Source organism: Theropithecus gelada, chromosome 1, assembly GCF_003255815.1.
Source record: "Theropithecus gelada isolate Dixy chromosome 1, Tgel_1.0, whole genome shotgun sequence".
NCBI lineage: Eukaryota > Metazoa > Chordata > Mammalia > Primates > Cercopithecidae > Theropithecus > Theropithecus gelada.
Window position 1 is genome coordinate 165696686 of NC_037668.1, and position 24501 is coordinate 165721186.

The 24501-nt window shown below is 42.7% G+C and overlaps 1 protein-coding gene and 1 non-coding gene across 4 annotated transcripts in view; both read right to left on the reverse strand.

Annotated features, from left to right (window-relative positions):
- Positions 1-24501, reverse strand: part of NR5A2 (nuclear receptor subfamily 5 group A member 2) — a 150886-nt gene that overhangs the window by 114833 nt on the left and 11552 nt on the right. Inside the window, exons 2-5 of one of the 3 annotated variants that reach the window (XM_025393600.1) lie at positions 23867-24004; positions 19757-19875; positions 18054-18195; positions 14779-15425 (exon numbers count right to left, since the gene is read on the reverse strand). In XM_025393600.1, the coding sequence (XP_025249385.1) occupies positions 14779-15425; positions 18054-18195; positions 19757-19875; positions 23867-24004 (1046 nt within the window). Of the gene's footprint in view, positions 1-14778; positions 15426-18053; positions 18196-19756; positions 19876-20684; positions 21062-23866; positions 24005-24501 lie in introns of those variants that run through there. The other 2 variants (XM_025393621.1, XM_025393611.1) reach the window with 2 other exon arrangements.
- Positions 10035-10139, reverse strand: LOC112615585. Its single transcript, XR_003117412.1, has one exon. It is a non-coding gene; the product is annotated as a U6 spliceosomal RNA (small nuclear RNA).

Sequence of the window (24501 nt, forward strand, 5' to 3'; positions counted from 1 at the left end):
TGGCTCACATCTGTAATCCCAGCACTTTGGGAGGCTGAGGCAGGTGGATCATGAGGTCAGGAGCTCGAGACCAGCCTGACCAACATGGTAAAACACTGTTTCCACTAAAAAAAACAAAAATTAGCTGGGCATGGTGGCATGCGCCTGTAATCTCAGCTACTCAGGAGGCTGAGGCAGGAGAATTGCTTGAACACGGGAGGCAGGGGTTGCAGTGAGCCGAGATCGCGACACTGCACTCCAGCCTGGGTGACAGAACAAGACTCTATCTCAAAAAAAAAAAAACAAAAAAAAAACCAAAAGTGAACCAGGGCCATTGTTTACACTGTAGATATCTGATGTTACTTGAACTGAGTGTTAATAGCAATATTGCTGTTATTGCACTCAGGTGTCTTCCCCCAACCTTAATTTACGTGCCAAACAGAGCCATAATTTTTTTCTCCAAAGCTGGAGCAAGAATCAATTAAAGTACATAATAATGTGTTAACTAGCTAATACAGCAGTTAACATTAAGGGGCATTTCAAGCCTCTGAGTTTTTAGCAGTAGAGCTTTTCTTTCATTTGCTCTGTAAGATCTATAATTGAAAGAATACCATGAGAGATGCCTTTCATCAGCTCCGCGAGTTACATTTCCTGCTTTGATAACTGTACAAGGAAAATCTAAGGCACTTCAAGCTCCCCAATTACGTTTGATTAGCTAGTCAAAATAATATAACAGCTTTTCATCACCCAAAGGAAAACTTTTGAAGAATTCTATTGCCAACACTTCTGCACAAACACTAATCTATATCATTATTTTATAAGGGGAAATGTAATATTTAGTAAGTTTTTTAAAAATTAGGCAACAAGTAAAGCCTCTTATTCATCACAACTTTAGATCAAAAAGGCACACAACTGTGATGATAAGATGTGTGGTAAAGAAGCATTTGTAGCAGTTTCAGAGTCCACAGGATACAGTGATCAAAATGAAACAACAGGCCTTAGAATGAGCCAACATTTCAGAGACTGTGTGTGAAAACAGGATATGCACTCCAAACACTGTGATATACACACAGACACAGACACAGATACACACACACACACATACACAATCTGCCAGGGAGAATTATTTGGGACCCCGAACTTGTGCATGCAGGTAACTGTTTTCTAGCAAATGAATATGAGTGTGCCTATATGAAAATAAGGAACACTAAGAAGTCATTTAAAACATTATTCTGAGAATTTTCAGGTTATTGACAGTATCTACAGAATGTTGCTTAAAAGTAAAGCAAAGATGTCTACATATTGCCTTTACCATTGATAAATCTGTATCTGTTCTTTAAGTCTTGAGCACATTAATTCAACATGTATCCAGTGTCTACTATGGGTCATTCTCATAAAAATATGTTTTTAATTTAAATGAAATAATTATCCTGCTCTCTCAGGTAAAACATGCTATAAACAGCATGTAGACATGTGATAGTCAATTCATACGAGGTGGTTCTGTTGTAGCATTTAATAACGAACACTACTAAACCACTGATGAAAGGCCAGTTACATCCGTGCTCCCAAGATGAAAGACAGAGACCAGGACCTTAAGATCTCAGGTTGGCCGGGCGCGGTGGCTCAAGCCTGTAATCCCAGCACTTTGGGAGGCCGAGACGGGCGGATCAGGAGGTCAGGAGATCGAGACCATCCTGGCTAACACAGTGAAACCCCATCTCTACTAAAAAATACAAAAAAAAAACTAGCTGGGCGAGGTGGCGGGCGCCTGTAGTCCCAGCTACTCGGGAGGCTGAGGCAGGAGAATGGCGCAAACCCGGGAGGCCGAGCTTGCAGTGAGCTGAGATCCGGCCACTGCACTCCAGCCTGGGCGACAGAGCGAGACTCCGTCTCCAAAAAAAAAAAAAAAAAGATCTCAGGTTGCATTTCACCTTTGCGAGGCTTTTATTGCACAATAAATGATAGAATTTAGACCTATTGGCCAATTACTCCATCTGTCATGTAAAGAAATGATATTCTTACAGAATTAGAAGCTGGATCAAGTTTGGTTGTAAAGTTATCCCGGGTTGGGTGTGGTGGCTCACGCCGGTAATCCCAGCACTTTGGGAGGCGGAGGTGGGCGATCACCTGAGGTCAAGAGTTCGAGACCAGCCTGACCAATATGGAGAAACCTTGTCTCTACTAAAAATACAAAATTAGCCAGGTGTGACAGCACATGCCTATAATCCCAGCTACTTTGGAGGTTGAAGCAGGAGAATCGCTTGAACCCAGGAGGCAGAGGTTGCAGTGAGCTGAGATCACACCATTACACTCCAGCGTGGGCAACAAGAGCAAAACCCTGTCTCCAAAAAAAAAAAAAAAAAAGTTAATCCCGAATGTTGTGCACTCTGAGTGACATTGACATTTCCAAATATTCAAAATAATGTGATTTTCTGTTAGTTGTCTGAGAGAAATGATAAGGCAGCATTTCAACAAGTCCTGGGTACTTCAGACTTATTATTTATTTATTTATTTATTTGAGACAGAGTTTCACTCTGTCGGCCAGGCTACAGCACAGTGGCACAATCTTGGCTCACTGCAACCTCCGCCTCCTGGGTTCAAGCAATTCTCCTGCCTCAGCCTCCTGAGTAGCTGGGATTATGGTGCCCACCAACATGCCAGGCTAATTTTCGTATATATTTTTTTTTTTTAGTAGAGACGGGGTTTCACCATCTTGGCCAGGCTGGTCTCGAACTCCTGACCTCGTGATCCACCTGCCTTGGCCTCCCAAAGTGTTGGGATTATAGGCATGAGCCACCACACCCGGCCCAGACTTAATTCTTCTTGTCAAAGCTTTTGGCTATTTCTTCCCAGGACATAGTACTTGAAGAATTCACAGAATTGGTCCTGGTAGGTCAAGAACATAGCATGTGAAAATTATTTCCAAGGAGGAAGTTAAAGGTGAAGAAGACACTGGTGACCATCTGTGGGACTGTGTGGAGACATGGTTAAAAAACTGAAGTAGAACAGCCTTGTCATGGACAGAAACCCTTACACCTATTTAAAAAGCAGGGATTTTCAAGTTGCTTTTGCATTGACTTCATGGGATTTATGCATACTCACCTTGCTAAGCCTGCAGCCCCAGTATTCTGTCCTGCCCATACCCATCCAAGCTGAGCAGCTACTTTCTCTGCACCCACCCTTGGAAAATGCCACTGTGTAGAAGTCACCTGGCACAGTGGAAGGACAGATATAAATCCTATTATCATTAACTGCAGCCCATCTCTGGGGTCTATTTAACCATTTCTCTTGCCTGCTCCACCCATTCTCAGACTTGTAGGGAATGAGTTGCCTTCCTTGCTCAACCACATCTCACCTGAAGGGTAAATGCAGATACAGCTGAGGACAAAGTAATACCTAAGGGTGCTTCTTGAGGTATAAGAAGGAAAGGAAAAATAGTTAATTAAGAAAAGAAAAAAGCAAATTGGGATGGAAGAACAGTGGACAAGGAGGACAGAAGAGAAGATAAAGAAAATGATGTACAAGGTTAGTATCCCCCATGGAGCCAGCCAAGGTGCCCATGCCACTGGCTGCCTGATTTTAGCCTACTATATGGAGAGGACACAGGTGTACAGGGGAGTTAGGTTTTAAGTATCAGACATTCAAGAAATACCTAGCTGCTAGGTTAGGTGATGTGGTTTATGTCATTTTTGTTGTTCTTGGCTGTGGGTGGTTTTCTTGGGTTAGAGCTTAATGTCTTTAGCATGAAGAATAGTTTAAATGGCCAATTTCCATGGAGCCATTCTGCAAATAGATGTTGAACTCTCAAAGATTTGTATGATCTACTTCCCAAGGTACAGAAGAATAAGTCAGAGCAAAATCATTCTTTATTTATCCTGGAAAATAAAAAAGATCTATTTTACCTTATAGGTTCAGAGGGCAAAGTCCTTCAAAAGTGTGTTGAGGGATGTCACATATGAGTCATGTTTTCTGTGTGTGGTTTTCTTTTTTTAACCCATTCTGTGACTTTGTATGACAGTGTGCTGAGAGGGAGCCGGGGGCTCAGGCTCAGTGGGCTCTACCTCCCCCACACTGAGGAGTAACACTGGCAGCTTTTCCATAAGATCTCTGAGCAATCTGTGTGCCTGCTGGGGAAGCATAAGTACTGGAATAAGCAGGGATCCTAATTATTCTCAGCAAACAAGCATGCGGCTACTTCTAGGCAGACAAGCTGACAAAATTGCTTCTACCGATTGTTCAGTAGGAACCGGTGCTGAGCACCGAGAGGTTGGAGGAGGTAAGGTAAGCCTACTCAGGTATTCACAAGCTGGGGAGGACCACACTGCTGCTGCATACCTGACTGCCTCATTCTGTGCCCCTCCAATTACATATAGCCTGGTTTTGCAAAAGGAGGCTTAAGTTTCTGCAACCAACAGCAAGACCCTGTTCCTGTTCTGATGGGGACGTAATGAATTATTTTGTCTTCAGTTTCCCACGATGGTCTCCTTTTTTTTTTTTTTTTTAAAGATAAAGTCTCACTCTGCCACCCAGGCTGGAGTGCAGTAGTGTGATCTCAGCTCACTGCAACCTCTGCCTCCTGAGGTCAAGTGATTCTCCTGCCTCAGACTCCCAGGTAGCTGAGATTACAGGCAAGCGTCACCACACCTGGCTAATTTTTGTATTTTTTGTAGAGAAGGGGTTTCACCATGTTGGCCAGGCTGATCTCAAACTCCTGACCTCATGTGATCCTCCCACCTCGGCCTCCTAAAGTGCTGGGATCACAGACATGAGCCACCGTGCCTGGTTGGGCCTCCTCTAGTTAAAAAAAAAAAAAAAAAAAAAACCCGGCCCAGCGCGGTGGTTCATGCTTATAATCCCAGCACTTTGGGAGGCCGAGGCAGGTGGATCACCTGAGGTCAAGAGTTGAAGACCAGCCTGGCCAACGTGGTGAAACCCCGTCTCTACTAAAAATACAAAAATTAGACGGGCATGGTGGCATGTGCCTGTAATCTCAGCAACTTGGGAGGTTGATGCAGGAGAATCGCTTGAACCTGGGAGGCAGAGGTTGCGGTGAGCCGAGATCGCGACACTGCACTCCTGCCTGGGCAACAGAGTGAGACTCTGTCTCAAAAACAAAAACAGAAACAAAACAAAAAACCAGCATAACAAATGCATGTATCTTTGGGTAAACTTATGAAAAACCACTCTCTTCAGTGAAAAACCATACGAGTCCTTTAAGACCTGTTGGAATATGATACAGAGGTGAGCATATTGATAATGGCAATTATCAATTATAAAGTATTTTATATATCCTGCTCCTTCAGGTAAAACATCCTGTAAACAGGGCATTTAGACATGTGATAGTCAATTCATAGGAGATGGTTCTGTTGTAGGCTTTAAAAAACAACACTACTGAACCACTGATGAAAGGCCAGTTACCTCCATGCTTCCAAAATGAAAGACAGAGACCAGGACCAAAAAAATGTATATGGCAGTTCTTTGTAAACAGTCAAGTACTTTACTGAAAGTACAATTTGGTTGAGCATGGTGGCTCACACCTGTAATCCCAGCACTCTGGGAAGCTGAGACGGGTGGATCATCTGAGGTCAGGAGTTTGAGACCAGCCTGGCCAACATAGTGAAACATCGTTTCTACTGATAATACAAAAATTAGCCGGGCACGGTGGCGCACACCTGTAATCCCAGCTACTTGGGAGGCTGAGGCAGAAGAATTGCTTGAATGCAGGAGAATTGCTTGAACCCAGGAGGCAGAGGTTGCAGTGAGCCAAGATCACACCATTGCACTCCAGCCCAGGTGACAAGAGTGAAACTCCGTCTCAAAGAAAAAAAAAAAAGAAAGAAAGTACAATTATGGCCAGGTGAAGTGGCTTATGCCTGAAATCCCAGCACTTTGGGAGGCCGATGCAGGCAGATCACCCTGAGGTCAGGAGTTCGAGACCAGCCTGGCCAACATGGCGAAACCCCATCTCTACTAAAAATACAAAAATTAGACGGGCGTGGTGATGCCTCCCTGTAATCCCAGCTACTCAGGAGGCTGAGGCAGGCGAATCACTTCAACGCAGGAGGCGGAGGTTGCCGTGAGCCAAGACCGTACCACTGCACTCCAGCCTGGGTGACAGAGTGAGACCCTGTCTAAAAAAAAAAAAAAAAAAGGCCGGGCGCGGTGGTTCAAGCCTGTAATCCCAGCACTTTGGGAGGCCGAGACGGGCGGATCACGAGGTCAGGAGATCGAGACCATCCTGGCTAACACAGTGAAACCCCGTCTCTACTAAAAAATACAAAAAAATAGCCGGGCGAGGTGGCGGGCGCCTGTAGTCCCAGCTACTCGGGAGGCTGAGGCAGGAGAATGGCGCAAACCCGGGAGGTGGAGCTTGCAGTGAGCTGAGATCCAGCCACTGCACTCCAGCCTGGGTGACAGAGCCAGACTCCGTCTCAAAAAAAAAAAAAAAATTGATTTAACAAACTTTTACTAATAAATTAACTTGACATTGCCATGGGTCATTATGACTGATGGACGTATCCTCTACAGAGAATGTTATATGAGAGCGATGGTCTTTTACTCCCACTCTGACCAAATGACCATACACTGTGCTCACATCATAGGACTGTCCTAAAGATCAAACTAGAAAATGGCCTGAAAGCATCTAGCACTAGAGCAGGTGCTTAGTGGGTGCCCAAGAAAAGTTACTTCTCTTCTCCTTTACCATATGACCTTGAGCAGAGCAAGGAAAATGTTCACGTCTGTACCATTTTCCAACAGGCCTTAAAGGACTTATATTACTGAAGAGAATGGTTTTTCACAAATTGACCCAAAGATATGTAAATTCATTATGTTTTCTTTTGTGTAATTAGAGAAGATCATCATAGGAAACTGAATACAAAATAATTCAGTACATCCTTATCAGAATAGGAATAAGGGCTTGCTCTTGGCTGCCGAGGCTTAAGTCTCAGTTTGCAAAACCAGGCTATATCGAACTGGAGGGGCACAGAATGAGGCAGTCAGGTGTGCAGTAGCAGTGTGGTCCTACTCTCACTGTTCAGATTCAGACACCTGACGATGGTCAAGCTAGTTAAACATGGATTTCTTGGGTGTGCCTCGCTATTCTCATGTTCTCCCCATGGTTCCAGTAGATAACATACAGGTTAATACGAACAGGAAGCTCATAAGGCATGTGAACAAGCAGACCCAGTGTGAAGTTACGATCATCACTACTCTCTTACCAAATATCCCAGTGCCCCATGGAGGATATGTTTCCATGGAAACTGTTAGTGCTCAACTATGCTGAAACCAAGCTTCAGGGAGCTTAAACTGAGTCTACAGTTTGTAAATGTATACTCAACAAATAAAGCAAATTTACTTATTTTTAAAAGTATCAAAAACAACTCTAAGGACAAAAACAGATCAGGATTGGCAGGGACTGGGATGGGGAGAGGAGCTTATTACAAAGCGACACGGGGTAATTTTAAAGTGTGAAAGAGTTGTTCTATTATTTGTACATTAAAAACAGTAAATTTTAGGGAAAGTAAATTTTATCTTAGTAGAAGTAACTAGTGTATGGGAGTTTTGAGGTGACTGGTGTACTTTCAAGATATCCCAGTAAAGAACAATACACATCCCCATAGTAAATGGGCATGTTCCACTGCCCCATGACAGGCATTGACTGAGAAGAGCTGATTCTTTCAGTGAACTGTGAGCAAGAAGAAAGCTCAGAAGAAAGCAAGAAGAAAGATAATGGCTTTCTGAGTCTACAACAGACACATGCAATATACATATATAAGCAAGAAAGGCTGAAATAACATAAATTCTCATCCAACACTGTCAGCCACACCAAAGCCTTCTGTTTCAGGTCTGCTTGGAAAAAGATATAAAAGCAGATGCCTAACACCTTAAGACACCTTAGAGACCATGTATCAAACCTGCTGATTGCAACATTCTCTCCAAATTCACAAAGACAGAACACTTTTTTTTTGTTTGTTTTTGAAACGGAGTCTCGCTCTGTCGCCCACGCTGGAGTGCAGTGACCGGATCTCGGCTCACTGCAAGCTCCGCCTCCCGGGTTCCCGCCATTCTCCTGCCTCAGCCTCCTGAGTAGCTGGGACTACAGGTGCCGGCCACCACGCCCGGCTAATTTTTTGTATTTTTAGCAGAGATGGGGTTTCACCGTGTTAGCCAGAATGGTCTTGATCTCCTGACCTTGTGATCCACCCACCTCGGCCTCCCAAAGTGCTAGGATTACAGGCGTGAGCCACCGCGCCCGGCCAACACTTTGATATCTACTTTCAGCGGAAGAAACACTAGTTTTATCATTTCCTTGTAAACCTATGCAGGTTCAATTTATTTCATTCTGGTAACTTTGTGATGAGTATGAGAACTGGCAATAGATGGCTTAATGTGCCTTGAGATCAAATTTTGATTGGAAAATATTCATTGAAAAATTTAACTGGAAAACAAACTTTAATGTTTATTTTCTTTGTGTCATCCTTGTGCTTCCCAGATTAGCTACTTTGCATCCAGAGAAGTGAAAACAAAGATAAGCAAAGTGGCTATCACTCTGTGACATCACAGTCAATGAGGAGTGCTGGTGTTGGACCCATGATTCCCGACCACAATTCTCAGGAGAAGGCAAAGGAGAGTCACATGGCAAGTAAATGTGGTAGACACCGAGCAGGATCCTCTCTCTCAGTTTCTCTTTCTCTCCCATAGAAAAGTAGGGCTGGCCGGGCACAATGGTTCATGCCTGTAAACTTTGGGATGCCGAGGCGGGTGGATCACCTGAGGTCAGGAGTTTGAGACCAGCCTGACCAACATGGAGAAACCCCATCTCTCCTAAAAAATACAAAAATAAGCCAGGCGTGGTGGTGGGTGCTATAATCTCAGCTACTCGGGAGGCTGAGGCAGGAGAATCACTTGAACCTGGGAGGCAGAGGTTGCAGTGAGCTGAGATCGCACCATTGCACTCTAGGCTGGGCAGCAAGAGCAAAACTCCATCTCAAAAAAAAAAAAAAAAAAAAAAAAAAAGTAGGGCTGCCACGTACAGTGGGTTATGCCTGTAATTCCAGCGCTTTGGGAGGCTGACGTGAGAGTATCACCTGAACCCAGGAGTTCCAGACCAGTCTGGGCAACATCACAAGACCCCATCTCTACAAAAAATAAAAAATTAGCCAGCATGGTTGCATGCACCTGTGGTCCCAGCTATTTGGGAAGCTAAAGTGGGAAGATGGCTTGAGACCACAAGGTCAAGGCTGCAGTGAGCTATGATCATGCCACTGCACTCAGCCTGGGCAAGAGACATTCTGTCTTAAAAAAAAAAAAGTAGGGCTAATAAAATTTACAAAAGAATATAGCTTAAAATTGGGGCAGAGTCAATAAAGTCTAAGATTACAGGCCTGTATTGGGAAAGGTAACTGTGATTTAGGAAAAAGGATCTAGAAGGTTAAAAATAAATAAATAACGCTGCTCAAATAGCTTCTATAATGGGCTAGAGAAAAAAGGAGGTTTGCTCCTCCCTTGTGCCCTCGCTTTAGATAAAGCTACACTTAAAAACTGACTTCAGCATGGCTGCTAAATTCCTTTGGCACAAACTCCCTGAGTCTCTGAGACCTATTTTCCACAGAAATGCTAGTTGGGAGTTTCAGTCAGGATTAATTTAGATTTTTTTAAATACTTACATGTATCAGAATCATTCATCGAGGGGAAGTTCTGATATATCCATTCCCAGAATTCTCTTAAGACATCTGGTCTCATTAGAAGATCAAATAGATCCTCCAGATTCATTAGCTGTTTAACAAAGTGGGAATTATTTTCTCACTGCTCTTATGTTTGTGAGATATTCAAGACACAGGTGGAAAAAAATAACTGAAAAAAAAAAGTCAATCTTCTTGACTCACAAGGACAGCTCTTTCAGCAGAATACAAAAGTCTGGAATTAGCTCTTAATTTCTAAAAACACAAGGAAACAGCCAAGAGCATAGGTCACTTAACAGATTTGGTTTAAAGATCAAAAAATTTTATAATTAGTGGTTCACCTATCACCCGGTTACAATCCTGTGTTCTCTTTTTTTTATGGACAGTTTCATGAATACGTGTGTCATCTTTGTGCAGGGGGTCATGCTAATCTCTGTATGTTTCCAATTTTATTGTATGTGCCACCAAAGTGAGCACCCTGCATTCTCTTTCTGCTATCTCAACAAGCATACATAACAAGAAACCTATACTGAACATGCCCAGCCTCTGGTAGAGCACAGGATATAATCCTGTTTGGCTGCTTTAACTGCAGAGCACAGCCCATATGCTGTCACTGAACCAGATTCTCCAGGAGAGTAAACTATCCACAGAGGGTAAGGCACTAGAGAATGCTTCAGAAACTCTTTCAAGGCCCAGAAGTGCTGAATCCACTGTACTGAATGATACCCCAGGGGCCTGAAAGAATTATCGTAGCTTTTTTAAGTGTCTCATTCACTCCCAGGGGGTCATCTGGACTCAGGGAAAATCTGTCTCACTGATTATTAGTGATTTGGTAATTGGATGGTAGTGATGGACTTCTGATAACCTCGAGATTTGCTTTAGCTTCACTGGCAAAGGACTGTGTTTTTTTTGGAGTCAAAGGTTACACTGTCTATTTGTGTGTGTGTGTGTGTGTGTGTGTGCGTGCGTACGCGCACTGGGGGGGATGAGGGAATGCACACAAGAGGACTGCTTCTTTGAACCTGAATCTACCAGTCCCAGTTCTGCCATTCAGTAGCTGTATAATCCTAGGCAGATTACATTCCCTTCTGCCTCAGTTTCTTCATATGTAAAAAGAAGTGGGGTCAAATGATCTCAAACATCTCTTCTAGTTCTGAAAAACCTTGTGATTTCTAGGCAATAAGTATCTTTTGATGCACATCTGCTGTTGCAAAAGCTACAAGTTTCAGAGTATTAATTTCATCTTTCTCAAGCCATTATTTTGGATGAAGACCAGAATTGTCCTTTATAAGTGTGTTAAAAAAACAGAGCAGCTCACTTATATGTGTCCTCTACCCTTTTCCCTTTCATCTTCCAGCTCTGAAATTCCATGGTTTCTATGAGAGTTGGGGAGTTGTAATTTCCTCTTTTTCATTCCAATATTTTGAATGAAAACCAGAATATCTTTTTTTACACCTTGTAGATGTATAGAAAAACAAAACAACCCACCAAATTTCCTGGCCCTACTGTTCCCTTAACTAGCAAACAAATGAAATCGGTATTCTCTTTTTTTCCTACATGGTAGAGAGTGTAATTTGTCCTGAGAGAGTGAGCAAGAGGTCATTTCAAAATTGCCTAATTAGGAGCAAATATGTGACTTTTCATCTTTGGGTTTTAGAGGTATAAAAAAACTGTCCAATAAGTATATCACTTGATAGGTAATTTGCTGTGAAGTTACCAAGGACAGATATTTAATGAATAAGACAGGCACAATGGCTCCTGTCTGTAATCCCAGCACTTTGGAAAGCCAAGGCAGGAGGATTGCTTGAGCCCAGGAGTTTAAGACTAGCCTGGGCAACATAGTGAGACCCCTGTCTCTACAAAAATAATTAAAATCAAATTGAAAGAAAAAGAGCATTTATCTTCCTAAACGGTATTTTAAAATTACAACCTTTACAGAAAGATAGGGTGGGGACTCAGACTGTGGGTTTCAAGGACGTCTTATAGGCCATGCCAGGAGGAAGAGACCTTTTTTTCAGAGTTATTATCCTTAATCGTAGCAGGTAGGCAATGCCAATGGATGGCCGATAAAACCTCCTCTATAGCAGCAAGGTTTCCTGCAGGTCATGCCTCATTAATGGGCCGTGAAATCAATTTAGTGAGTCGTGACCAGAATTTTGTAAAAAACAAAAAATAAATTAGACTAAATTAGAATACATAGAAAACATCAGAGTGCATCACTTGTAGGTTATGTACTATCTGGTGAAACTTTGGTTTAGTTGTGTGTATGTGTCTGTGTGTTTGTGCATCTCTGCGTGTGTGCGCCCGTGTGATGTGTTTGGTATGCTATGTCCCACCCACCGTAAAATACATTTCCTACTGCAGGTCACGGTTAAAAAATTTGAAAGCCACAGCCCTACAGATGTCTCAAGGCTGGCTTCAAATGAGTTGGTTTGCTTTCTGACAAAGTAAATTTATAAATGAAAAGAAAAGGAATTCTTCCAAATGTCAATAGTCACCTCCCAACTTTCTACTGAAACTATCCTTAAGTCTTTCTGAATTCTACTCTTTGTTCACTGAAAAATACTTGAATCACTCCTGTTTAATGTAAGCTGAAGGCAAACTGTGAAGTGGGTCAAAATTATCTTTCTCTTCTGGGAGCATCTCCCACCCCTTGTAGATGACCCTCATGTTTGTAGTTTTTTCCTTTTTCCTTTTTCATAATTTATGAAAGACTGATAAATGCATTAAACAACACCATAATTGATTGAAAATGCTTTTATATGCCCCATTCTCAAAGATATTTATATTTTAGCCAAATATTTAACCTCATGCTATATAAAAAAGCTCACTGTAAAATTTATCTGCAGGAGGGAAAAGAGAGGAATAGTGGAAAAAGCAAATCTTCCCAGCCTTCTTAATGCCTTACCTGCCGATAGCTATATTTACTTCATAATGTTTCCTTTTTACATGAAAGTCATATGCATTATTTCTTTCCTTGTTGATTTGTAAAATACTATTTTTTTTCTCTGCAGTTGTCTTTATTTTTTAAAATAATTATTTATGAAACTGTCTTATTATAAACTCTGAGAGGAAACATGTTGCTTTATTCAACGTTATGTTTACCTTATACCCAACTTACCACTTGGCCAATTTTAGGTCCTTAATTAGTACTGATTAAAAACTTAATTATAATACAATCATACTACTCTATAACACATGTAATAGTTTTTGCCAATGTTAAACTAAGAGACTACAATTACACGTTTTTGATCCTGAATATAAAAATTATGTAGATTCTGCACATTTTTCATAAAACAGCAATGATAATATCAATTTAAAACAACACCACTTATTGAGTATGTAGTATATGCCATACTCCCGTACTGGGTACTTAATCTACATATTCTCATTTTCCTTTGAAAACCTCCTCAATATAAGCACTGTTACATCTATGCTCCCAATACTTCTCCACAAACACCACATATGCAAGTTACACATGAGAAAAACCAAGGCTCAGAGAGTCTAACAACCTGCCTATGAAGACATCATTATTAAGGGGTTAAGATAGAGTTCAGATCAAGTTCATTTGATTGTAAAAAGTCTGTTTTTCCTCGTTTTTACATTACCTAACCTTTCAACGGTATCTAAAATTATCATTTAAATTTTCATTTTCAAATACTTTACCTGTTCTATGAAGGACACAGTTTTGAATGTAAGAATATCAGGAAAGTGTTGGCGTGGTTTGTTTTTTCATGAAAAATGTTCTGATTATCATAAAGTGGTTACAGACACTAACACATACTCGGAAAAGATCTGGCCTAATTGTGCTAACACAGTGCGTTCTGCTTGCCCTTTGCAGCCTGAGGTATCCTTCAGCCATTTTTAAGTGTAGCAATAAAGGACATGGGAATAAAGAGCTGGATGTGTCCACAGTCTTAACAGCGTGCTGATGGAATTTTATCAACTTATTTAGGTCTGTTCAGGTAACTTTTTTGCTTCCATGTACAAAGAGCAGTGCTTAATGTAGACTGCTACGAAAGCATTATTTTCCATTTGCATGGCTTCCACATTCCCCAGACCATCTACTTACACAGACGATATTTAACAGTAACTCTTAAAATTAAAAGTCGGGTTTGCATTTTCCTTCTCTCAGAAATTTTACAATCAATCTCCTGTCCTAGGTAATCACAAGCTACAGATATTTAGCAGCCACATCTCTCCCTGTGACAGCAAAAAGAAGAAATTGATTTTGTGACAAAATATACTTGGAAATCAAATCCAAGACTCACTTTTAAAATAGGAATGAAACCACTGACTACCAAATGTGTTTTGGTAGCCACTCTTAGATTCCAAACTTCTAAATAACTTTCCCACATTAATTCAGACTTAAGTTTCAGGAAATAAAATAATTATGAATTTAAACATAGATCCCTATACAAACAAGTACTATGTTTACAATGTACCAGTCCATTAAAATCAACAAGACATAGATTATGAGAACTACAACCCAAGCCAAGTAAACTAGCACTCACCATTTGCCCATTCCCCATCCAATGACAGTAAACATCCTATTGGAATCTGCTCCGAAAACAAAGGCTTTACCAACCTAATGTCAAGGTAAACAGTAGTAAATACCTACTTGATACTACTAACCAGTGGTATAATTTTCATTCCTTAGAGTCTAAATACTACTAAATGTTGGCATTTTTTCCTTTGAAAGAAACCTTCAAGATGACACCATTATAACATAGCTCTTTACTTGGTAATTTTTAAGGAAAATCGTTTACTAGGTGCTATTTCACATTGACACATTGACTTGAAATGTTTTAAGCCACAAACCATCTGAATTAAAAGGAATACAGATATTCTACTATTTAGGAAAAAAAGCCCGAGTTTCCTGTACTTTATGTTAAATGCCACCCCCCTAAATTAAGAGCTACACAGAATCAAAGCCCCATAAAGTTAAGCTGCCATAGTCCTGAAGTCAAGGTAATAAAATTACGTCTACTCTGTAAATCATACAAAGTAGAAAATTAAGGAAAACGTATTTTCAGCACCAAGAATGTATTAATTAGGAACATAGTTAGGTCTCTCTTAAAAGGGGTACTGTACGTTGTAACAGCTGGTGGCATACCTTAAGTTCTCTGAAGAAGATACTACTTCTGGCCCACTCGACAATGGAGAAGAGAGTTTGATCTGCCATTTTGCACATAAGCCCAAAGGTGCTCAGCTTTTCGTGCTTGCTTCGGTTAGCCTGCTCTTGCTGCAAATAAGCCATGATTTTAGCCTGGACTTGAGGCTCATCTGGCTCACACTTCAAAAGTTCCAGTATCAGATGTGGAATGCTTGCTGGAGAGCTGGTCTGGTAACTATCCATATACGAATAGCCCATTATGGACTCGGGTGAGCTGGTATAGGGGTCTGGGTACTCAGACTTGATGGCCCGGCTAGGAAAGTGGCCATATGTTTGGTAACCTTGCAGGCTGCCGTGAGGGGGCATTGTCATGCTAATGGGGGATGTTACAAAGGGACTTCTGTCGTAGTCTGTAGGAGGCAAGGCAGCATGGTTCAGAGGTAGGCCTTTGGAGGCAGAATGGATGTTTTGAATTGCAGAGGAAATGGTCAGGTCAGAGGGCATAGCTTGGATCACCTGAGACATGGCTTCCAGCTTAAGTCCATTGGCTCGGATGAGGGCTTTCTTCTGTTGCTTCAGGGCCCTGTCTCTCTTGTACATTGGCCCAAACTTATTCCTTCCTCCACGCATTCGGTCGGCCCTTACAGCTGTTGGGGGTGGGGTGGGGGGAAGGAAGGAAAGGTATAAATAAGGTGCAAATTATTAGCATTCTTCAGATATTTAGAAATGTAAATCGACAAGAAGTGGTATGTGTGTGGTTGTTTTCGTTACAATAGCCCACAAAGATTTCCCAAAAAACCATGTCCTCTTTATTTATGAATTCCTTCCTCCAAGTGTGTGTTGTCATCAAAAAAATATTTTGACTACGTAGGGACATATTAACCCTTTTATGGACTGAGGAGAGTTCATAATTTTTGTTAGACATATAAATATTTCACATAGGCCTGGTGCAGTGGCTTACACCTGTAATCCCTGCACCTTGGGAGGCCAAGACGGGTGGATCACCTGAGGTCAGGAGTTCAAGACCACCCTGGCCAACATGATGAAACCCAGTCTCTACTAAAAATGCAAAATGTTAGCCAGGCGTGGTGGTGGGTGCCTGTAATCCCAGCTATTCAGGAGGCTGAGACAGGAAAATCGCTTGAACCCAGGAGGTGGAGGTTGCAGTGAGCCAAGATCACACCAATGCACTCCAGCCTGGGCAATAAGAGCGAAATTCCTGTCTCAAAAAAAAAAAAAAAAAAAAAAGAAAAAGAAAAAGAAAATAAATATTTCACATTGCTAAGAAAGAGTATCAGTTGTTCTACTAAGAGTATATGCTTTTATTATGCCAGTTCCTTATGGAAACCCAAACTGCTTTGGGGTTTTCTTTTGCGGGGGTGTGGAATTGAGTTACCCATTTTTGGATTAAATTGTGAATACTTTCCCACAAGATACCTTCCTCCCTGAAAGCCATTTTGGCTACCTTGTTGCAATTACAAAAAGGTTGGGAACATGTTCTTCTTGGAAAATCATTTTCGCCTGGATTTGATGAGCCCACATCAGATGACAAGCAGTTATTGCTTTTAATTTAAGTAGAATTGGACATAATTAAAACAAACTCATTTCAGAAGCTGTCAAGACAGTCTTTGGCCACAGTGGTGTGTGGAATCTGCGGCCATGACTAATAAGTTATTTAGCAGTTCCCTCTAAGTCCATAGTGGCCAATGGCAATTAGACAGAAACTAGAGACCTTTGATAGCTTGTGACATATTGAACTTGCTGGAGGTTAAGTTTTTCAGCTTTTTATCTTAGGACTAGTATCACATTAAAAATTTATTGTGAATTCTAGGTATACAGAATATTGCACAAGATTATAAAGAGTTTTTCATCTGGATGATAATTTATTGAATATTCAGTTGTTTCATATCACTCCTAAGGAAGCATGAGCATGTACTACAAGTGATTTACAATTATGAAAGCTTAATTTAAAAAAAAGAAAGAAAGTTTAATTATTTAAGGTAAAGAAATGCAGCCTTATTATTTTTGTTGAAAAGGAATTAAATGACATGCAAAATCACAACATTTACTTATCTTCTGAGTCTCTTACTGTAGTAAGCATCTACCACAATATTTTGCTATTTGGGAAATAATAGTGATTGATAATAAGAAAATTAATAAGCATCAATTATTTCCTTTCATGATCTCTTAAAAATGATACTGACATTAACAGTCCTCATAATAACCAAAGTGGCTACCTCTATTCGGAAGAAGTGTGTTAGCTATTCAGCAGATTTATATGATTTTTTTTTTTTTTTTTTTTTTTTAGTATTTCTATCAAGTATGAGTTCCATATAACAGAAAAGTTCCAAATAAAAATAGCCTGTGCCTCATTGATCAAATAAAATGCACTCTTGTATCTAGCACCATCGGTGATATGTATCCCTTGTTATTGCTTTATTTGCAGTATATTTAATCCATGAAAAGCCAGTAGGTCAGAGGCTAGAAAGCAGCAACATACCATAGTAGTACATGAACTACAAATTATTTACAGCAGTCACATATTAACTTTACTGGCTGCCAATCTGTACATTGTAGTATAGGGTCTGCCCTTTCAACAAAGTTCAAGTGTGGTTTTTGAGGAGCCACTTTCTTGTTCTTGTCAAATCTTTGCTAATGATTTAATAGTTCATTATTTTTCATGTTTCCTGATTCTCAATTTTTTATTTTGCAGCCTCAGTCATTATCTTTTAAAAAAATACATTTCTACACTACCAAAAATATCCTACATGAGAAACTCCTTTTCACCATTAAAGGCTTTAACTCTTGCTTAAGAATCATGAAATTAGTAGTTAACACTTATGACAAGCACACCTATTTTAAAAAGGATTGAAATCAAACTTTTCCTAGGGTATCTTGATTTAAAAACTTAAAGGATATTTTACTTTTAATAGTTTTACAAATTATTCTTGTTTTCAGTTGGATTGTTTTAGTCTTATTTTCATAACCTGATCTTTTTTCCTTTTTTGTGTCAAATGAATCTGCTCCCCAAACTAAAAAAAAGGGGGGTTGGGGGGAAAGACAACTAATATTTTAAATTTTCTTCCTAGTAGATGTCACCATGATTAAATGAGACTCAGACTATTCTGCAGACGAAACAGAGAAAGATCTTACAGTATTGTCAGTAGTGTTAAAATGCTAGGAAAATAATGTTACCATGCTATAAGTACAATGTTGTTTTAAAGTCCATGTCGTTGGAGAGTTTTAATAGGCAGTAGTCTTTAGAAGAATCTTACCTTCTAGCTTCATTCCAACACTTAGACATTTTTGAAAACGACAGTAAGGACAACGCTTTCTCTGTGTTTTGTCAATTTGGCAGTTCTGGTTTTCTATACATGTGTACCTTTTATTATTTTGGACTGTTCGCTTAAAAAATCCCTATAAGACAGAGAAAATAGTGAGACGTATTATAAATCTAACATCCGTCTTTTCCATTGTTTCATTTTAAGAAAATCACCAGTAAATCCTTTCATTGCACTATTTGAGCCCTTATGTGGTTCTGTGGTTTATTTTACATTTCAGCAACATCAACCTTCCCAAACTGTGCCAGGCCATGGTGGAGATTTTTCTGGTATCAGTTATATTCTTGAAGAATTAAGTCAAATCTCGGGGAGATTTGGCTACACACCATTTCATCCCAACAGTCAGAAAAAATACAATCTATATTGATCAATTTTTTTAAAAATCTGTTTTCCTATTATCCCACGTGTTCCAGATAGGGGTACTCATAAAGTTCTGGCATTGTTTTTAAGTAGTCTGATATAATTTCAGTGATAAACCATTGAAAAATGCCAGTGGAAAAAACTGAATAGCAAAACACCTCAGATTTTTTTTTTTTGGTTAACAAATGTCAACACTGGATAGTTAAAAGCAAAAGGATTTAAAGAGTAAAATGGGAAAATGCTCATAATTCCACTGGAATACATTCTAATATGGGGACTGTTTTTAAAAAGGCGAAACTAATGGAAAGAAAAAGCATGTATCACAGATAGCTGAATTGTAGCACACAGGGTATGTGCTTTCCTTATATTTTATATAAAAGAGTTAATCAAAAATAAAATGTGTGGCTTTATAACATAATAAGAGCTTTACCAGGATAGTATTCATATTTAACCTACTCGCCACAAAGAGAAACATTCTTACTTTGTTATAGAGAATGGAGGGATTTTCCTGGTGGTGGTTTAAGTAATTGTACTGAGTTTTCCACTTAAAAACAAAAACAAACAAACAAACAAAAAACTTTGAAAACTAGTGAATACTGAATTTACTGGGCATATATTAAAAAGTTCTGAGATAAATTCTTAAAGTATAATTTATATTAACAATATAGCATATTTTACATATTAAAATCCATGTATTTAAATAGGTTATATGATATATTTGTAAAAATTATTATATTAAAAACTAAAATCTGATTTCTTGGTCTTTATGATATAAATTTCAAAAAAATCCTTAAAATTATTTTGGAATAAATCAAGATGAAATCACACAGTTGGGAATTTAGGCTTTTATGTCTGTGGATAAAAAATGTTTAGACTTGTAGCACAGAAGTACTCTGAAGTTAAAATGTATTTGGGAAATACTTTGTCATATTCCCTCTCAAGAACAACGATGCTTTAAATATATATAAATCAAGCAAAATCAATATTTAGGACTGTTAGAAATGGAAGTCTTTCTACAGCTGTATCACTTTACTACAATGAAGTATTTTAGAACCATAAGACTGGCAAAGTTTTCTAAACAGCATAAATTTCTTTGCCTTTTGAACTAAATCAGACACACACTTTTAAGAATCATCTCCCTAAGACTTTCTTTCTCCCTCTGTCATTTTTAGTTGAGTCTTTAAAAAGGAAGCCTAAATTTAGCTTAAAAAAAGTAATCCACTGGTTTATCTTGGTGTTGGACATTATATTTTTCAGGTAGCAATGTGTGAGCAAACCTTGCAGCTTTCACAGGTGAGGAGCCCATAATGGTACCCAGACACTTTATCTCCACACACGGGACAAAGCTCTTCCAGATCTTCATCATAGGAGTAATTCACCATTTTAAATTGAGACACTGAAACAAAAAGAGAAATGTATACACATATTCAATTAATTTACATGTAGGTGTTAATCCCGCAACAGAAAGCATTTTGGTGATTGCTGGGCAAATATCACATGGTAAAATATAAAATAAAAACAATTTTTAGCAAGGTCTTACTGAACTATTTTTACAAGTAAAACATCTTTTGCCATCCATGAGCATGCACCTTATACAATTCCATGTGCCACAAACAATTCCAACTTCTTCTATTAACATTTTAAACTGACCACTTTTAAACACAAGTCTCATAACTCCACAAAGCAACAAATAGAGAAATGAATTGTATAAAGTAACAGTTTCGAATTTCTTTTAAATCCCTATGAAGTTAAGTTCCAAAATGTCACCTTCGCCTAAGGTAGAGAAACAAGCGCAGGCTTTATTCCCTCTCTCTTGAAGTGGTTTGCTGCAAGTGCACCTTGCTTACAGAGACAGCAGCACCAATTTGCAAACTCTGTCCGACAGAGAAACTGAAGCCCCAGAAACCCGCTTCTCAGGAGCAGCCCACTTGAACTAAACAACCTGAGGCTCCCAACGTTCAGATCTGTTAGAATAATTGAAACATTCAGTTCCGTATTGACAGTACTTTTCTATTCTGGATACTTTCATCTCCTCACGTTTGAAAATCTGTGAAAATAAAAGGAAGGAAAAAGAAAATAGAGGACACCCGTACGGGGAAAAATACCAGAAGAGTAAAAGGCACACGGGAGGGTTTTGGTTTCAAAGTATTGAAGCCCTGTAATGAACCTCATATGTTTCCGATCATCATAGCAAAATATAAACACCTCGAGATCGCCCTGTTAAAGTTAAACAGAAATCAGGCCGCGACGACGCGCGGCTCGGCTCACTGCCGGGATCGGGTAACCGCCTTGCTCCGGACGCAGACCCGCGAAGGCGTCTTCGCAGCTGAAAAGATGACAAACTATGCACAGGAAGGGCAGTGACCAGGAGACCCCAGGAAGTGCCTGATCCGGTATTTCCCGGAGACTCCACATCCACACAGGTCAAGTATGGGAGCGCGGGGCGCGGGTGGGCGGGCACCCGCAGGTCTGCGCAGCCGGGACCGTGCCCGCATTCCCCTGGGCACTCTTCGGCCAAACCCGTGGACGCACCAGGCTCTCGCCCAGGCTCTACCTCCTGCTACCCAACGGCGCACAAACACGAAGCCGAGTTTGTTTTAAGTTAATCAGTGGCGTTTGCAGGGGGTGGGGCAGGTGGGGGATGGGAAACCCACGGCCGGACAGAAGTTTCCTCTGATTTGTTTACCAAAAAGGAAAGAGAAATAGCCCCCACCCCATCGCCAAAGTCCTCGGCCACAGTATCGCCGCAGTGATGACTTATTCTTTTGAAAATAAAGGTTTTTTTTTCTCTTTGGTTCCCGAGCGCTTCGGTCGAAAAGGGCCGTCGAGCGGGTCACTTGCAGCGCTGCGGCTCAAGACTGCGCGCAGACCCGCGGAGTTGACGCGTCTTTTCCTGGGACACAGAGCCCTAGGGTGGCGCTTACAGGGGAGTGAGTTAACCAGAGTTTGGGAAAATTTCGAGAAAAGAGGCTCCAGAGGAGGCAGGACCCTGCTTTCGTGAAATATTAATAAAGGGATGCTAGGCGCGGTCCTCCCAGCAGTACCAGCCTGAATCCCAGCCCCAAGAGACCCCGCCTAGGGTTTTAGGAACCTGGGGGTTTGGGAAGGGCCGAGGGTTCAGAAATTCCTTTATAGCCCCTAGACATTGATCGCTCTCCTAACAATCGCGATGACAGTCTTGAGGCATGTTTTAGGAATAAGGCGAACAGCGCACTTTCCCAAGTGTGATCTTTTCTACCTCCCCTTCCCCCAACAAAGTAAACTCTGACTTTACACCAAAGGGGCACAGAGAGGTAACTGCTTTCAGAGGGACTCCGTGCCTACCTCGGGGACCCGACATCGAAAAAAGACCGAGGGATGAGGTAGAGACCCTCTTGAAAAAACCTAAAGACAGAGGCCGAGTAGGGAGACGCTGCTGTGTGAGGCCTGGGCACCTTTCAGAATTTCCCAGGTGCCCTGGTGCAGCCGACGTAGGCGTTTGGGGAAGCGAACCCATCGGGGCAAAGAAGCGCCCACACTCTTCCCCAGTTTCGGTCTAGAGAAAGAACGGACGGCCGTGCCTTGGAAAGCTGGGGCCTCAGAGAGGAGCACAAAGTTCCCTCAAAGTTGGGCGCGCTGCGCTGTCCCGGGGCTAAGTTGTGAATCGTCTTTCTGGGCTCCCCCACGAGTCGGACTACGGAGGCGTCCCAGGTGGGAAACAGAGCAAGCAAGAGAATGGGGTCCCCATCCCCACGGGCTCCTCCCAACAGGCAGGCCTCTAGTCTCCGACGAAGCCTTGCCCCGCGCGTCCCATGCTGATTTCGAACCATAGGCTGAGGGAGTGGCGACTTCTGAGCCCAGGCACCAAAGAAAAACTACTTCTCTGGTTTGGGGGCAGTAGGTAGTGTGTACAGAAGACCCCTCTCGAACTTTCCAAAGAAAACGTTACCAATAACATTTCTCTCTCCGCTCTCAAAATAAGCCTCTGGTTTCTCCCGCCAGAACAAGAAGCAGAAACTTTCCTTTTGGAGCCAAGAACCGTGCCGGCCTCACCCAGCGACCCCAAGGGTAGGCGCTCTCCGGAGCTGCCGGCTGAGGCCCCTAGCTCAGCCTCCCCGCGCCACTTCCCCGATGCCTCACACTAAGCTGGAATTCCAGGTGCCCAGAAGAAAGCCTGCTTTGGACCAGCCGGGTTCCCATAGCAGCCAGACCCACAGGTCAGCCTCTGGGGCCTCAGCTCCCGGGGACTCTCACAGCCCTACCTAGAGGCCTGGAGAGACCCCAGGATGACCGATGGGGTAACGGATCACACCCGCACGGTGCACGCCCTCCAGCTACGTATTTTCCCCTCCGCGGTAGGGCGACGACAGGTCCCCGGGCCTGAGCGCCCGGGCGCGCCGCCCACTCAGCACCGCAGAGTGCACAGCCCTGAACTCTGCTCTCAACACCTCCCAGCCCTTTCAAGTTCGCGCAAGGGGATGGCAGGAAGCGTTCCGGGATCACAGGCCCGCCGGCCCGCACATCCTGCACCCTGGAAGGGGCGAGGATGGAAGAGCACCGGTGACTTTTCCTAGCATTGTTCCCTCCCCGGCCCAGAGCAAATGAGATAAACTTCTGAAGGGCTTAATACAAGCCAGATCTAGAGTTGCTATTTTGGAATGCGGAGAAAATATAGCCAGCGGGATTTGTTTTTTGTTGGCAATCAAGAGCTGGGAAAACGAATGGGACTTTCATATTTTCAGATTTCAGATTTTATAAGGGGGCAATAAACGAACCACTGCCCACCCCCCTCCCCCAAACTCACTCAGCACTACGCGTACAGGGGTTGGGGTTGGGGTAACTTGTTCCCTTCATTTCTGCCAGCAGTTTTGAATTGTCCAAATCCGAGCTGGCTACGGGTGCCTCCTGGGCTTTTGGGGTGGTCACATGCATTCTAATACCGATAAGACAATCCTTTCGGGGGTCACCTCTTTCTGTAGTTGACTCTCCTAGACTGGGTCGCCTCCCTCCACACAAGAGTACTGGTTGAAGTACAGCACAAACCAATTCCAATGACGGAGAACCTGTTCGGGCGTCCAGTGAGCCGTTCCATTTCTTAGAATGATCTTACTATTCTAAAGTACCTTTAGCCTGAAGCTGCCCTGCTTGGGTTGCCATAGAGCTGGAAGCCTCTCTTTCCTTAATTAGAAGCGGCCAATTAGACGTTGCTTGGACAAACCTCTGCCCCACATTGTTCAAGAGCCATAAACTTTTATGCCTGCACCTGGGGAGGGGGCTTGACTACCGTGCCTGCGAGCGCCCAGCGGGGCTACTCCCGCGCCCGCGCATGGCGGGAGGCTGAAGCCTGCAGGGCGAGCCCGGGGGTGGGGAAGCCGTGGGAGCCGGAGCGCCGCGCTGCGCCTCCTTACCTTGCATGTTTTCCGGCATCTGGCCCTGTTCCCCATGCGATCGAGCCAGTCCCAGGGCTTCCGTCTCCACTTTGGGCAGCATGACAAGGCGACCGCGGGCGGGGACGGGGGATCCGTGTCGGTCCGGAAGCCCAGCACCTGGACACGGGCAGCACAGATTCAACTCCGGCGAAAAGAAGGAAGGCGCGACCGGGGTGCCCGCTCACCCAACCCTCTCGCCTCGCCAGAGCGTGCCTCCGCCTCCTCGGGGCTGCCGGGCAGGACCTGTGAGCCCTGTCCGGTCTCACAGCTCCGGAGCCGCCTCCGAGCTGCGAGGAGGAGGTCGGGGTTAAGAAAGGAGGCGAGGAAGACAGCTTCCCGGCACTCTGGCTCGGCTCCGCAAGGGCGCAGGCGGCGGCGGTGGCGGCGAGGACGCAGCTGCCCGGGGCGCGGAGCGGTGAACCGCCGAGCTCCCGGCGGGCAGCGAAGGCGACCGCGGGGCTGCTATTGCCGCCTCGGCTGTGCCGCTGCCACTGCTCCCGGACGGCTCGGGCGACTCCTTCCCCTCCCTCCACCGCCCGCTGGCTCAGGATCGGCAGGGGTCTCTCTCCTCTTTCTCTCGCCTCCCTTCTCTCTCCCCTCCTCTCCGCCCCTTC